Consider the following 14521-nt stretch of genomic DNA (forward strand, 5'->3'; position numbering starts at 1 on the left):
TGTTTGATGCTGTAGATTGTAGAAACCTCGTGTGTGTGTGTGATGCTGTAGAGAGTAGAATACTCAGTAGTGTGTGTGTGTGTGTGTGTGTGTGATGCTGTAGAGAGTAGAATACTCAGTAGTGTGTGTGTGTGTGATGCTATAGAGGTTAGAATACTCAGGAGTGTGTGTGTGTGTGTGTGTTTGATGCTGTAGATTGTAGAAACCTCAGGAGTGTGTGTGTGTGTGTGTTTGATGCTGTAGATTGTAGAAACCTCAGGAGTGTGTGTGTGTGTGTTTGATGCTGTAGATTGTAGAAACCTCAGGAGTGTGTGTGTGTGATGCTATAGAGGTTAGAATACTCAGTAGTGTGTGTGTGTGTGTGTGTGATGCTGTAGAGAGTAGAATACTCAGTAGTGTATGTGTGATGCTATAGAGGTTAGAATGCTCAGGAGTGTGTGTGTGTGTGTTTGATGCTGTAGATTGTAGAAACCTCAGGAGTGTGTGTGTGTGTGTTTGATGCTGTAGATTGTAGAAACCTCAGGAGTGTGTGTTTGTGTGTTTGATGTTGTAGATTGTAGAAACCTCAGGAGTGTGTGTGTGTGTGTGTGATGCTGTAGATTGTAGAAACCTCAGGAGTGTGTGTGTGTGTGTGTGATGCTGTAGATTGTAGAAACCTCAGGAGTGTGTGTGTGTGTGTTTGATGCTGTAGATTGTAGAAACCTCAGGAGTGTGTGTGTGTGTGTTTGATGCTGTAGATTGTAGAAACCTCAGGAGTGTGTGTGTGTGTGTTTGATGCTGTAGATTGTAGAAACCTCAGGAGTGTGTGTGTGTGTGTGTGATGTAGAGAGTAGAATACTCAGAAGTGTGTGTGTGTGTGTGTGTGTGTGTGTGAGATGTAAACTGTAGGAATGTCAGTAGTAGAGAGAGATGACAAGGCTGTTGATGTTTTATATTAAGGTGGTAAAGCGGAGTGTCCGTGTGTTCAGTCTGTGGTCCAGTTCAGGTCAGTAATTACGGAGGTGAAGCACATCCTTAGGATTTCCACACCACTGTTTGTTGTTGTTGTGTTTATTTTTATTTAAATCCTCCTGCATTAATATCAGCGCCGCTGATCCCGAGCCTGTCTCTCAGGTGCAGCTGTCAGACATGTCTGGCTCCTGTTTATCCAGCGAGTGTCGAGGAAATTAATGAGGAGCAGAGAGACAGGATGAGGACGCGTGTCACATTAAAGTCTCTACACCTTTCTGTGTGTTTTCTTTTTAATGACATGGATGGAGTTTTAAGCATTTAAAGCACTCCAGTTCATTTCAGCTTTATTTGACTCTTTTAATCAGCTACACTGGACACTACACTGGACACCAGCCAGTTTTAGGGAGATATCTGGGGATTTAAATAAATAAATGTATTCCTGTTCTTATTTCTGTTCTTTCAGACTTCTGTGTGGCGTAAACATGAGTGTAGGAAGCGGAGTCCATCCCAGAGGCGAGGTCACTCCTCAGCTTAAACGTCCTGCTGTAAGTCCACCGTCCTTTACCACTTTGGCTGTATAAAATCATTGACTCTTCTATAAAGAGCTTGTGGAGGATGTGTTTAAGAGGAACACTCTGGTGAGAAATGACCTCTAGAACATTTTATGTTCCATTGCTTACAGTAACCCAGTCCATCCTGAGGTATATACACTCACCAGCCACTTCCATCCATTCATTTATTATTGGACTAACTTTTTTTGGGGCAGGGGACTAATAGTTGACACTCTTACCATTGAATCCTTTAAAACATGTAAAACACTGTTACCATGGAAACCTTTAAAACATGTAAAACACTGTTACCATGGAAACCTTTAAAACATGTAAAACACTGTTACCATGGAAACCTTTAAAACATGTAAAACACTGTTACCATGGAAACCTTTAAAACATGTAAAACACTGTTACCATGGAATCCTTTAAAATATGTAAAACACCATTACCATGGAATCCTTTAAAATATGTAAAACACAGTTACCGTGGAAACGTTTAAAACATGTAAACCTTTACCATATAAAACAGTTACCATGGAAACCTTTAAAACATGTAAACCATGTAAAACAGTTACCATGGAAACCTTTAAAACATGTAAACCTGTACCATGTAAAACACTTACCATGTTAACCTTTACCATGTAAACCATGTAAAACACTGTTACCATGGAAACCTTTGAAACATGTAAATCTTTAGCATGTAAACCATATAAAACTCTGTTAGCATGGAAACCTTTAAAACACTGAAACACTGACGTTTGCCACATGTTCAAACAGGAAATACACGACATGATCTCTTCCACTTCAGATCGTCTCGCTACACACCGAGGTCACCCACCACACCATAACCCTCAACATACCGCGCAATTACACCTTTATTTTTCATTTCTGAGAATCTAATGGCCTTCAATAGGAAGTGAAGTTGTCTCATGTGTCACGTTCACACCTAATTTACTCCTTACTCGCTAGAGTCAACAACTGTGTGTTATGGATTCTGCTAGAGAAAAACGATAATTCCGCTTGTGGTTGATCATTTAGACGCCTAATAAATGGACTGATGTTTCCCAAGCGGCGAGACACAGAAAACACAGCCAATATGTGTGTACAGACGCGCCATGATGGGAAATAATCAGTCACAAGTGACTCTCCTAAACCTTTCCAGCTAATCTCAGATAATGAACCTGCACACAATAATAATAATCATCATAATAATAATTTGTCACTTTAGTCAGAATTAGTAAATACGTAACAGGTCTTTGTGTAAGATTTGAGACACGCCATCTTAACAACACACACACACAGGCCCTGTGTGATGGCTTTGTGTGTCTTATTTAACTCTGAAGCAACATCGCCAGCATTATTTCTATTTAATTCGGCCCCGCATGATGATATAACGTTCAACATCAAACCCATCCTCTGTTTACTTTATTCACTCACTACACCACCGAGCGCTAATCCCGTGTACCGTACCGGCGTCTCAACTCGTACCAGATGTTCCAGACGGAGAAACAGTGGATGTTTGTAACTGATGTACAGTAATGAAAGCTTTTAGTGGCACATTTGCACTGACATGTGTTTTTGATTGGTTCTGTTGAAATAGGTTGATTATCATAGTGACCTTCACTGAAACCAATTAAAACTGAAGCACACAACACACACAGAATGAGAGAGAGTTAGAGCAGCTTTGTTTAATGGCAGTCGGTTTTGGAAAATAATATGCTTTCTGTTTAGCGTTTTTATCCATTTCTGCCTGCCCTGTGACGGTACATCTGAACCAGACCGAGAGCCAAATTGAGATCCAGATTTAGTCCAGGAGGATCAGTAGGGGATAAAGAGTATCCTGGATGAATTAAATAGTTACTAACAAATGCTGCATTCAGAACAAGGTTCTCAGCTCAACAGGAATTTCCATGATGTCATTCAGGTCACTGTGGCATTTCTCAGGATTCTAACTGGTTATATAATCAGTAAGGAACACTCACAGAAGACACTATGGGGTGTGTGTATGTTGTTCTAGGAAAATAACCAACACCAGGTTTGGGTTGTGTGATGAAGCGTGATGACACCACCCCCAAGTTCTTACCCAACAGGTGTTTTATTAAACCTGTGATGTGTTTTGCTTTTAAATGATATTTTAAACTCGATGAGCTTCGATGGTAGGCCAGTTCTTCATTACAGTGTATACACACAACTTTGCGTTTATCCAGAGTGCCATCCGATTTCCTTTTAAAAGAGAAATTTCCGCCTACCAGAAGTTACTGGTACTTGCGCTATTGTAGATGCTGAGTGATAAATTCTCGACCCCCAATATCATCTGCATGACGCAAATTACGTTAATGACCCTCCTTTGTGTGTTTCGGTAATTTGTTTGTGTTAAATTATTTGGCAGGGTGCTGGTGGCTCAGTGGTCGGTTTCTTGCCTACCATGCGGAAGCCCTGGGTTCGATTCCCAGCCAGTGCCCACACCCCAGCCACTGGATGCAGTGCCGGTCCCAAGCCCGGATAAAATGGGAGGGATGTGTCAGGAAGGGCATCCGGCATAAAACCTGTGCCATGTTGTTCCGCTGTGGCGACCCCTCACCATGTAGAGAGCAACCGAAAGATCAAGAACATTTGCGTTAAATTACTTTAACACAGTAAGGATTTTGTATTAATCGCATGCGTTAACGCGATAACGTTGACGGCCCTAGCAGAGACTTATTTTTATTTTCTTTCAGTCTTTTTTCTCTTATTTTTAAAGACAAGCAAGAGCAAAAAGTCCTCGCTCATGAAGACTTTTCCTTCTCGCTAACACTGGAGACTCCATCCCTAAATGTTGTGCACGTCTTTCACAAAACCTCACATTTTGTTTCTCGTTAAATTTCGTTTTATTATTATTAGAGAGAGATTTGTTGGAGCCTCAGCTCTATAAGCAAAAGTGTTCCTATAGCAACAAACATCTGTAAACCTTTTTATGGAAAATGACTTGACACCTGCTGACCAATCAGAATGGAGAATTTAAGAGCCGTGTGGTGGTATTATTATTAATTGTAATAATAATAGGAAAAATGATGATGGTAATTTCCTGTTATATAACGTACAATCTCACTAAATAGATAAATGATGTTTTAAGCTTAGTCAAGATTTAAATCAGCGAAAAGGGTTCAGGTTTTCAGTTCTAAAAGGTTTTGCGTTGTCATTATGTTTGATGCCTGAGAGAGCTATCTAATCGAACATCGTTTAAAAAAAAAAAAATTGGATATCAGTGGTGAGAGATATTAAAAGAATTAACCCGGGTCTCATGGATCTTCATGCATTATGCAACCTTTTTGAATAATTGAGTACCATGATTGGAATTTGCCACACAGATTATCTGAAATGGCATAACGCTCTCAACTCCAGAGACGATTTGGAAGCGATAAATCAGCCTTGTCGTCTCCAGGCCAGCGTCTTCTCCGTCTGCACCCTAATGTGGAGATCGATATCAGCCTGAATCGATGTCGTCCTCAATTGAAATTTGGCACAGGAAATGATACGGCAGGACGCAGCCTTCTCCCACCACGAGACGACTCTTCACCCGAGGCTCATTTCTTCTGATTCGGTATCATCATCGCCTGCAATTTTCTCTTCGGAGCGGGGTGAGGGACGAGCCGAGAGAAGGTCGCGGATATGGATACGGATGAGGGAGAAAAGAGAGATGGCAGTCATTGTGCTTCAGTAAAGATCACTGACTGCTTATTGCTTTGAGTAATGCGTTTTATCTCTAACTGAAGAGCAGGAAAGCCTGGCCGATTCACATCAGTGCACCACTTTTAATATTTACCATCACTATGCACCAGTGAGTGTGGGGCAGAATATGTGAAGTTGAAAAGATGGAATGTAAAAGATTGGAGGTTTAATTCACATGTGCTGATTCTTTTAAATCAGTCTCTGTGAATGAGGTGTGGCCTCTATGAAGGAGCTGTGACCTCTGCCAGTCTCTGTGATGGAGGTGTGGCCTCTGTTAAGGAGGTGTGGCCTCTGTGAAGGAGGCGTGGCCTCTGTCAGTCTCTGTGATGGAGGTGTGGCCTCTGTGAAGGAGGCGTGGCCTCTGTCAGTCTCTGTCATGGAGGTATGGCCTCTGTGAAGGAGGTGTGGAATGTCAGTCTCTGTGATGGAGGTGTGGCCTCTGTCAGTCTCTGTGATGGAGGTGTGGCCTTTGTCAGTCTCTGTAATGGAGGTGTGGCCTCTATGAAGGAGGTGTGGCCTCTGTCAGTCTCTGTGATGGAGGTGTGGCCTTTGTCAGTCTCTGTAATGGAGGTGTGGCCTCTATGAAGGAGGTGTGACCCCTGTCAGTCTCTGTGATGGAGATGTGGCCTCTGTAAAGAGGTGTGGCCTGTATGTTAATCTTCATGATGCAGGTGTGGCCTCTGTAAAGAGGTGTGGCCTCTGTGAAGCAGGTGTGTCATCTGTCAGTCTTTGTGATGCAGGTGTGGCCTCTTTGTCAATCTCTGTGATGGAAGTTTGGACTCTGTGTCAGTGAAGAAAGTGTGGCCTCTGTGTCAGTGAAGGAGGTGTGGCCTCTGTGTCAGTAAAGGAGGTGTGGCCTATGTGTCAGTGAAGAAGATGTAGTCTCTGTGTGTGTCAGTTCTAATGCAGAAGGTGTGGCCTCTTTGTCCATCCCTATGTGGAAAGGTGTGACCTCTGGGTGTGTCAGTTCCAGTGAAGACGTGGCCTCAGTATATTTCAGTCCTGTTAAAGGCAGCTTTATTTTAACAGAACTGTTTGCTCAAACACTGAGTTATATATTTCACTAGTATCGTGTCTGAAGCTGAAACACACAGCACTACTTGGCAGAGGGTTCAGACAGTTTTAGTTCACACTTCCAGTGTCGCATTCAGCCTGTAAAGTCATCACAGCCTTTTTCCATCATTGGCACACAGACACTTCTGACATGTAGCGAGGGACAAGTGTCTGATGTTTGTGTTTACTTGTGTGTGTGTGTGTAGTTATCCTGGGGAGTGAAGATCAGGAAGAAGGTGAAGACCATGGCTCCGTTTCTTGGCAAATTCAGGCCGCTGGTGGGACAATGCTGCCATCAGTGCACCCCAGAGAGTCTGGTGAGTATGAGTGTGGTTGTTTGTCTCTTCTAAAAGCCAACGATCATCATATTGATTACGAGTGCATTACCACGCCGAGGTTCGGCTTGATTATTCCGGCCGCAGGTTTTTACGAGGGAAGATCTAAAAGTCATCTTGAACACAGTTCTAAGTGAGAGCAACAATTACAGGAGAAGGGGTGGGGGGAATCACACACTCCGGAAGTCCACAGTCCCACTCGAGCATGAAGCAACGGATGACTAATCTCAAATGTTGGACCTTCAAATCCCAACGCAGGCATCTCTTGTGCGCTGCTAGGAAGTGTATGTAGTGGAGCTAGAATTAGGTGGTTATTGGTTCAAATCCCCAGGTGTGAGAGTGTTTTAATCGGAGCGAGTCGAGCACACATGAGGGATCCGGATTCGATCCCGCTCGGTTAATGTACCGGCTCACGTTACAGCCTCTAGTTTCAAATCCGTCCTGCGGAGCTGCTCCCTCAGGTTTTTCCCCCGAACACCTCGTCCTGATGAAGAGACCGAGTCGTATTTAAGCCAGACATGGATCTGAAAATAAGCGCACAGAGCCGTGGTTATTGTGTGTGACCCTGATGTTTCGCTCCTGTCTTTTTCAGGGTCGGAAACTGCTGCAGAACGCTCCTTCTCTCGGCTTCCAGAACCTTCTAGACGTGAAAGAAACACACACCAGGTAAGATCTCGACAGGTATGCGGCTAAATAAGCTTCAGAAATAAGCTTTGAGTCCCAGTCATTCAAAAATCACTCAAACAGGTGACGTTCAGGTCCTTCTGTGTTCACCGTTCGTCAACTTTTAATCAGTTATTATTTAAAAATACAACAACGTATAAATATTTGATGTTCCTGTGAAAATTTCGCCCACAAATTTTTTCAGGACTCGTCATCCCTCCGAGATTTTGAAGAGCGTAATGTTATCTGTTTTTCGTTGGTGTTACCATGGCAGCCTGGGTTCGGATGGAGTGTTTCTCGTGCAGCCGTGAGCGGCCGACTTCATCCACTCCATTAAAGGAGATAAATAAGATTTAGCCACCGCACATCTCGAGACCAACCTAGAGAAAAGAGGCTCTTTTTCTGCCGGGCGTTTAATTCCTTCTCTGTTTGATTTCCCCTCCTTCGCTCTTTTCGAAGCCGGAGAACTTTCATTTTTGCGCGCCGCTCCCGTTCCCGACCGGAGAGCTTTCTTCTCAAAGCCCGTCTTCAAACCCTTAATTTCTCACCCGGATTCATTTTCACGCCACTTCAGAAATCTCTTCTTAAACTTCCTGTCCAGGCAGCTGATGTGATCTGACTTCAGAGGGGCTAATAAAACGTTTCTTTCCGGTGTCGCAGACAGAACAGCATTAGAGCTCCTACTCATTGATTCTACTTTTGAATCTTCTCAGAAATGTCCTGATGGGAAGACAGTTTTCTTTGAAAACATTTCGTCTGTCTAATGCAACGCTTTAAATATCTCAAAACTGTCTAAACGATTAGATTGAGATCTGGTGAGTGTGAAAGCCGTAGCATATGATTTGCGTTAATTTTATTCTCACTGAACCATTCAGTGAGGTCTTGTGTCCTGAGGATGTGGACGGGATCTTTAGCAAATAAACCACACCCACCAGGGTAGAAATATAAATGCTTTAATTAAAGAATTAAAAAGAGAAAAAAGAACCACAGTGTTAATTTGCTGTAATGCTCTTCACTAAGGAAACAACTGGACCCAAACAACACCAGCAGTCATAAGTAAATGCCCCCCCCCCCCAGTTCATAATCCCATATACTGTATAACACTAACATTGTTTGTTTTTTTCCTTTAATTTGTCACATAGGTGTAGTTTAACATCACATAAAAAACTAATTGTTCAGTTTGTGCTAATATTATCAGGTCAGACGTTATCTTAAGCGTGTGTATTTGTGTTGTAGGTACAGAGGATGGCTGGTAAGAAGAGTGTGTTGTGTGCTGTTTGTCTGCAGCCGGAAAGTGGACGCCGGTCCTGCTGGAGACAGACTGCTGAGGATCTGCAGCACAGACAGGTAGAGATGCGAATCTGCAGCTCCACGTCGTCTCTGTTTCCACTATAAACGACACGCCACTTCCATCCACACGTTGTGAATTTGCACGTCTGAGCAGGCTAGTTCGAGGCCAGAGCTGAGGAACTAAGCCGCTAGTGTTTTGCTTAAGAGGCTATGATTGTAAAACTGTCTAAATATTATAAATATATACAGCAGGCTGGTACTGTACTGCATTATTCCCCAAGGATACATCAGAAGTGCTATCTTCCTGCTGCCACCAATACAATACAATGCATTAGTCAGTCACCACGAATCTGTAATGATTTACAGTTTAACAGAATTTCTCCGGAAGGCCCACCCCTTTCTCCCTTAACCTCATGTTAGCAATATTTCATCTAGTCTAGACATTCGTGCTCGAAAGATACGTCGTCGTGACAACATCATTCCCATTGTTTTTTTTTTCATGAAATAAAATCCCTTAGTGTTCTTTTGACGTAATGTTCGACATGTGTATATTTAACACAGTAAACCGTATGAAAGATAAAGCAGATGTAACGGAGGCCAGCGGTAGGTGCTAGGTAGGTAGTCTTTAGCCGCCTTGTTAGTGTGCCCGATTCCCATGCTTGAGACCTGGGTTCGAGACCTGATTGGAGCAGGTGCAGGTAGGACCCGGGGGGTTACGTTGGTGCCGTGACCCGGAAGTGAGGTTTATGGGGGGTGAGTGTGACCGAGGCCAGCAGTAGGTGCTGTTCAGGTAAACCTCACTCACCTGATCTCAAAAGGGCACACTGACTGACGCTAGTGGCTGAAGTCTTTAGCATCCTTGTTAGTGCACCCGCCTCCCATGCCAGAGACCCGGGTTCGAGACCTGCTGGGAGCGGGTATGAGTAGGACCCAGGGGTTTCACAGATGTACAGAAAAGCATTTGCTCTACAGTCAGGATATGGAATCCTGATGACGCCGCAGCTAGAGGAGTTTGTGAGTGGGAGGGGCATATTGTCTCTCCTGTCAGTCATGGCGACACCAGCCAATCGTGAGCTCATGTATGTGGCAGAGAGCACTTTTATCCCAGTGTGTTTGTTATGCAGAGAAATGTAGATCATGTGAAAAATTTCACTCTTTCTACAAGAAACATTCTGTAGAAGAACTAGATCTAAAATTTTTGACTGCTTACGAATTTGTTAGGAACTTTTTTATCATCAAAACTACCTTCTGTCTTTCTCCGAAATCCCGTCGCTGCCCTTTTTGTAACCTCAATTAATGTCAGGCGGGTGAAAGACCACTGTTGATGTGGTGTGTTAATTGGGGACATGAAGTGAAGGAGTAGGCAGTAAAAAGCTCTAGTGAATAGAACATTTGGGACTTTTTAAGTCCCATCGCTGCTCTTTGTCTTTTTCTTTTCCCCCCTCAGTACCAGCTCCGTTTTCTTGGACCGTCGTCTCCCTCCTTTCTCGCCGTAGGCTCTGACTTAATTCCTTCCTTAACATTTTAATAACCTTTAATGCTCCGAAGCAAACTTCTCACCTTGGAAAGAGTTCCTTCCTTCAAGGACAGAGGCTTCTTAGAGACACCGAGTGTTTGTGATGCTGAGCAGAAAACAGTGCAGGCTTTGTGTGCAGAGCAGGATACTGTCCTGTGACTCTGCGTGTGTGTGTGTGTGTGTGTGTGTGTGTGTGTGTGTGTGTATAGGGTGAAGCGGGTCCTGACTCCCCCGAGCAGTGTGAAAGAGTGTGTAGAAGACACCCCAGGGATTCTGACTCTCACCGAGGCTTTTCAGTCTCCGACTCTGATACGGTCTGAAGGCTCACAGAATCTGCACACAGAATCATTCAACGAATAACATTAGACCTGTGCTAGTGATTGATTGATTGATTGATTGATTGATTTGTTTCTTTCGCTCTCTTTTTTCCCCATGAATTTTCCAAACTTGACATATTTAATAATTTAATTAGCAAACTGCTCAGTTTTAGCTTTATATCGTTATTTTATCCACTCTATTTGGCTGTAAGTTCTTTTAAATTAAGATGGACAAGCGGACACTTTTTCACCATTTTAGTATCCTTCCTTGTTTCTTTTTATTTGTTTATTTTTTTATTTTAAATTTAGTTAGCCAATTGATATAGCTGTACATTTATTTTTTTCTTTGTTTCTCTCTTTATTTATTCATTTATTTCAAAATAGTCACAATGTCAGATTTATTAATTGATTATTGATATTTATTGATTATTATTGATATCCATTTATTATTTTATTTTATTTTCAGTTTTAAGCATAGAATGTTTATTACACAGTTATAATACTATTATTATTATCATTAGTAGTAGTAGTAATAATAATAATTATAATAATATAGAGAGACTTTTTTTATTTTATGAATGATTATTTTATGATGATTTCAGAATCAGTTATACAACCATTTCTTTTTAGCACTTTATTAGAATTTGATCCACTTTGTTGATTAGAGATTTTATTAGTAAAAGAGGAGGGAGCAGCAGATGGGCTAAATATGTGGTGTTCAGTCCTCAGGTGTTTTTGCTGAGCTTGACCCTCTGTATTCTCATACTATCAGGTTGGTGGGCTGGTTGCTCTTGCGCGTCTTCTCTCTGATGTTCTGCAGCGTGCAGGTGAACCTCACCCAGATGTCCGCTCTCCATCGAGCCAAAGACCTGGTGAGCTCCTCATCACACTCCTCCTTTCTTCCCTGCTTTCTGCTTCTGTTCCTTTATATCATCATCATTCACCCACCACCATCAGCACAGTCCCAGAATCCTGACTCAAGAAAGAAATAGCGTTTTTATTTCTTAGCCGTCAAACGAAAAACGATGCACGACAATTTATTGTCTCGAGCTGAATATGAGCTGGATATATATCCTTCTCAAGTGATGTGTACTATCCGAGCAGTGACCGTAGTGCAGAGCTGATGGACAGCGTTATTAAGTGTGATGGAGTGCAGAGAGATGGAGCGGACGTGATTGGGGGAGTATCGGGGAGTCGCAGCACTTCAGGAGACACTCAGGTGAAATTCAAGAGAATCACACTTCTCTATGCTCTTTGTTGCTTTCGAGTCCTTTTCATCTGTCCAGGTGCAGCACACTGAATTGTGATTTTTTTTTTTAAGTTCACGAGGAGGACTTCCTGTCCTCCAAACTTCTAGCACTTGGACCTTTCAACATCATTGTCATCATCATTGCATCCAGCAATGTCACTGAAACGTAATATTTTGAAAGATCGAAGACTGAATATGTCTCAAATAAGGTTCTATATATACCAAACAATTTTGCACAAATATACGCTCACTGTCCATTTTATCCAATCAGCCAATCACGTGGAAGCATGCAGACACAGGTCAAATGTTACTGGACCACTGGGCAATGGCTGATTTGAGTAGTTCAGGAATCCCTCACTGATGATCAGATGAAAATCCCCAGTAGCCACTCTTTACAACCGCGCTGAGCAGAACACACACCACAATTGAGTTGAAACCTTGAGCTGGATGAACTACAGCAGGAGAAGATCAGAAAATTCTGTAGCTGTGAAACCGGACCGCCAGGAGACGTTGGATCATCAAGTGGTGCTTTAGTTCCTTACTGTAAATAATAGGAATATTATAAATATTCTAAATCTATCACTGCTTTAAGGCATAGCTGTGTGTGATGTATCAAGATTTCAAGTTATTATTACAGACCACTGATGTGTGTGTGTGTGTACATGGATATTTATCCTTTTCTCTGTATACTGTAAACAGGTCTGTTGTCAGTGTGGCTTGTTACTGTGTTCATCCACCGAGCTCTCTCACTCTCAGCCATGAAGTACCATTCACATTTGTGTGTGTGTGTGTGTGTGTGTGTGTTGCAGAACATCCCGCTGGTGTATGTGTATGTTCGTCAGGGTGCTGTTGATCAGGCTTTGATCTCTCTGACTCTTCTGTGTCACAACCTGAAAGTTCCCTACAGTGTCTATCCTTCTCGTGTTCACAACAGATGGATGAGGTAAACACTCACACATTAACACTCTCTCTGACTCTTTCTTTCTTTCTGTCTCTTCCTCCCTCTCTCTTACCCTCCCTCTCTCTCTCTCTGTCTCTCCCTTTCTCTTTCTCTCTCTCTCTCTCTCTCTCTCTCTGTGGGGTTTTGTTGTGATAAAGTTGTGATAAAAGGTAAGGGGGGGGGTCCATATCGGTCAGGAACCTGGGGAACGGAATGGGTTTCTGGAGAGAAGGAATGAAGGATGGACAGATAGATAGCGAGATAAACAGAAAAGGGAAACAAGATTATCTCAGATAAATGTATGAACAGGTGGCTCAGTAGATGATCATGGTAGATAAACAGGATTAGGTCAGATATATGAAGAAGGAGAAAGAAAGGTAAGAAGGGGAAATGGATAAATAGGTGGCTAGACTAGCCATGCTAAGAAAAAAATGTCTGTGTAAGTCTATCTGTCTGCCTCTCCGTATTTCTGTCTGTTCCTCCACCTGTCTGTCTACCTGTCTATATATTTATATCTCTGTTTTTCATTCTGTTTGCCCCATGTCTGTCTGTTCATCCATCCATCTAGCTGTCTCTGTTCACCTGTCTGATTGCCCATTTACCTGAACATCTGTCTGTCTGCACAGCTTTCTCTTTATCTGTGTGTCTCTGTGTCTGTGCAACTGTCTGTCAGCTGTACAGATCAGTTACTGATCTGTCTGTCTGTCTGTACAGCTGCCTGTCGATCTATCTGTATAGCTGTCTGTCTATCTACCTGTCTGCCTGCCTGTACAGCTCTCTGTCTGTCTATCTGTCTGTACAGCTGTCTGCCTGTCTATCTGTCTGTCTGCACAGCTTGACAGGCTCTATGTCTGTGCAGCTGTCTGTTTATCTGTCTGTCTAGCTACTGATCTGTTTGTCTGCCTGTACATCTGTCTGTCTACCTATCTGTCTATCTGTCTGTACAGCTGTCTGTCTATCTATCTGTCTGTTTGCCTGTACAGCTGTCTATCTACCTGTCTGTCTGTTTGTACACCTGTCTGTCTGTCTCTGTAGCTACACAGCTCATGGCGGTGTAAATCATCTCAATGACACATTTCCTGTTGTTCTTTTTCCCGTTAATTTGTCTGTAAATTTGTGCCTGTACTAATCCAGACAATCCCAGCCTGTATTAGTGCGATAGTCAGCTAACCGCAATGCGTTATGGGTAATAATCACACTGCCTGAGAATAACGCCTTGTGTGTACTCAGATTCCTTTATCCAAACGTCTCGGTACAGTGGATTCTACACACTAAATAAACAAGTTAGGCGTTGTGCCATATATCAGTCTTATATTCTCTTCCTCAGAGTAAAAACGAAAACTTTATCACCTCAGAGTCTCGGCCCGTCTGAAAACCATGGAGTTGCTAACAGTTGATTATTTACAGGTTTTTGGCAGCCACGTGTGGTTCATTTGGATGTGTTAAGCGCTTTTTAAAACTCACACATTGAGCCAAGCAGGAGAACTGCACCGGCATCCACTGCTGTGCATATTAAATAGTGCACCGGTGTGTAAGGAGATAAAGGGAGGATGAAACATAAAGCGTACATGTGTATCTGAGGTTGTAAATGAAGGCCAGCTGTGGGGAGAAAAGAAGAACATGTTTTATTAGCGAGGTCATAAGACTAATTAATAGCCACTTATTCAGATTGTACTGTGGAGAGTTCTTAACATATTCACAATCTCAAGGGTAATGCGTAAACATGGCTTAATGTGGTGCTCCTGCTGTGTACACACACACACACGGCGTGCTCTACAGATATATATATATATATATATATATATGACCTAAAATAGTGGAAAAAAGAGAGATCTTCAGTCTGTGACCACACAGAGAGTTGGCTTAATGGATGAAGGGATCATGTCAATAGACAAAGAGATGGAGAGATTGTTAAACAGACAAATAAGCAGGATTATTTCAGAGAGGTA

General features: G+C 42.6%; 1 protein-coding gene across 2 annotated transcripts in view; it reads left to right on the forward strand.

Moving 5' to 3' along the window:
- gpat2 (glycerol-3-phosphate acyltransferase 2, mitochondrial) overlaps positions 1-14521 on the forward strand; it is a 194186-nt gene that overhangs the window by 150870 nt on the left and 28795 nt on the right. For both annotated transcript variants that reach the window (XM_058389527.1, XM_058389529.1), the window contains 7 exons: positions 1415-1496; positions 6469-6579; positions 7190-7263; positions 8497-8607; positions 10276-10380; positions 11156-11255; positions 12442-12575. In XM_058389527.1, the coding sequence (XP_058245510.1) occupies positions 1434-1496; positions 6469-6579; positions 7190-7263; positions 8497-8607; positions 10276-10380; positions 11156-11255; positions 12442-12575 (698 nt within the window). In that variant the 5' untranslated portion in view covers positions 1415-1433. The remainder of the gene's footprint in view (positions 1-1414; positions 1497-6468; positions 6580-7189; positions 7264-8496; positions 8608-10275; positions 10381-11155; positions 11256-12441; positions 12576-14521) is intronic.

This window comes from Hemibagrus wyckioides, linkage group LG05, assembly GCF_019097595.1.
Source record: "Hemibagrus wyckioides isolate EC202008001 linkage group LG05, SWU_Hwy_1.0, whole genome shotgun sequence".
Taxonomy (NCBI): domain Eukaryota; kingdom Metazoa; phylum Chordata; class Actinopteri; order Siluriformes; family Bagridae; genus Hemibagrus; species Hemibagrus wyckioides.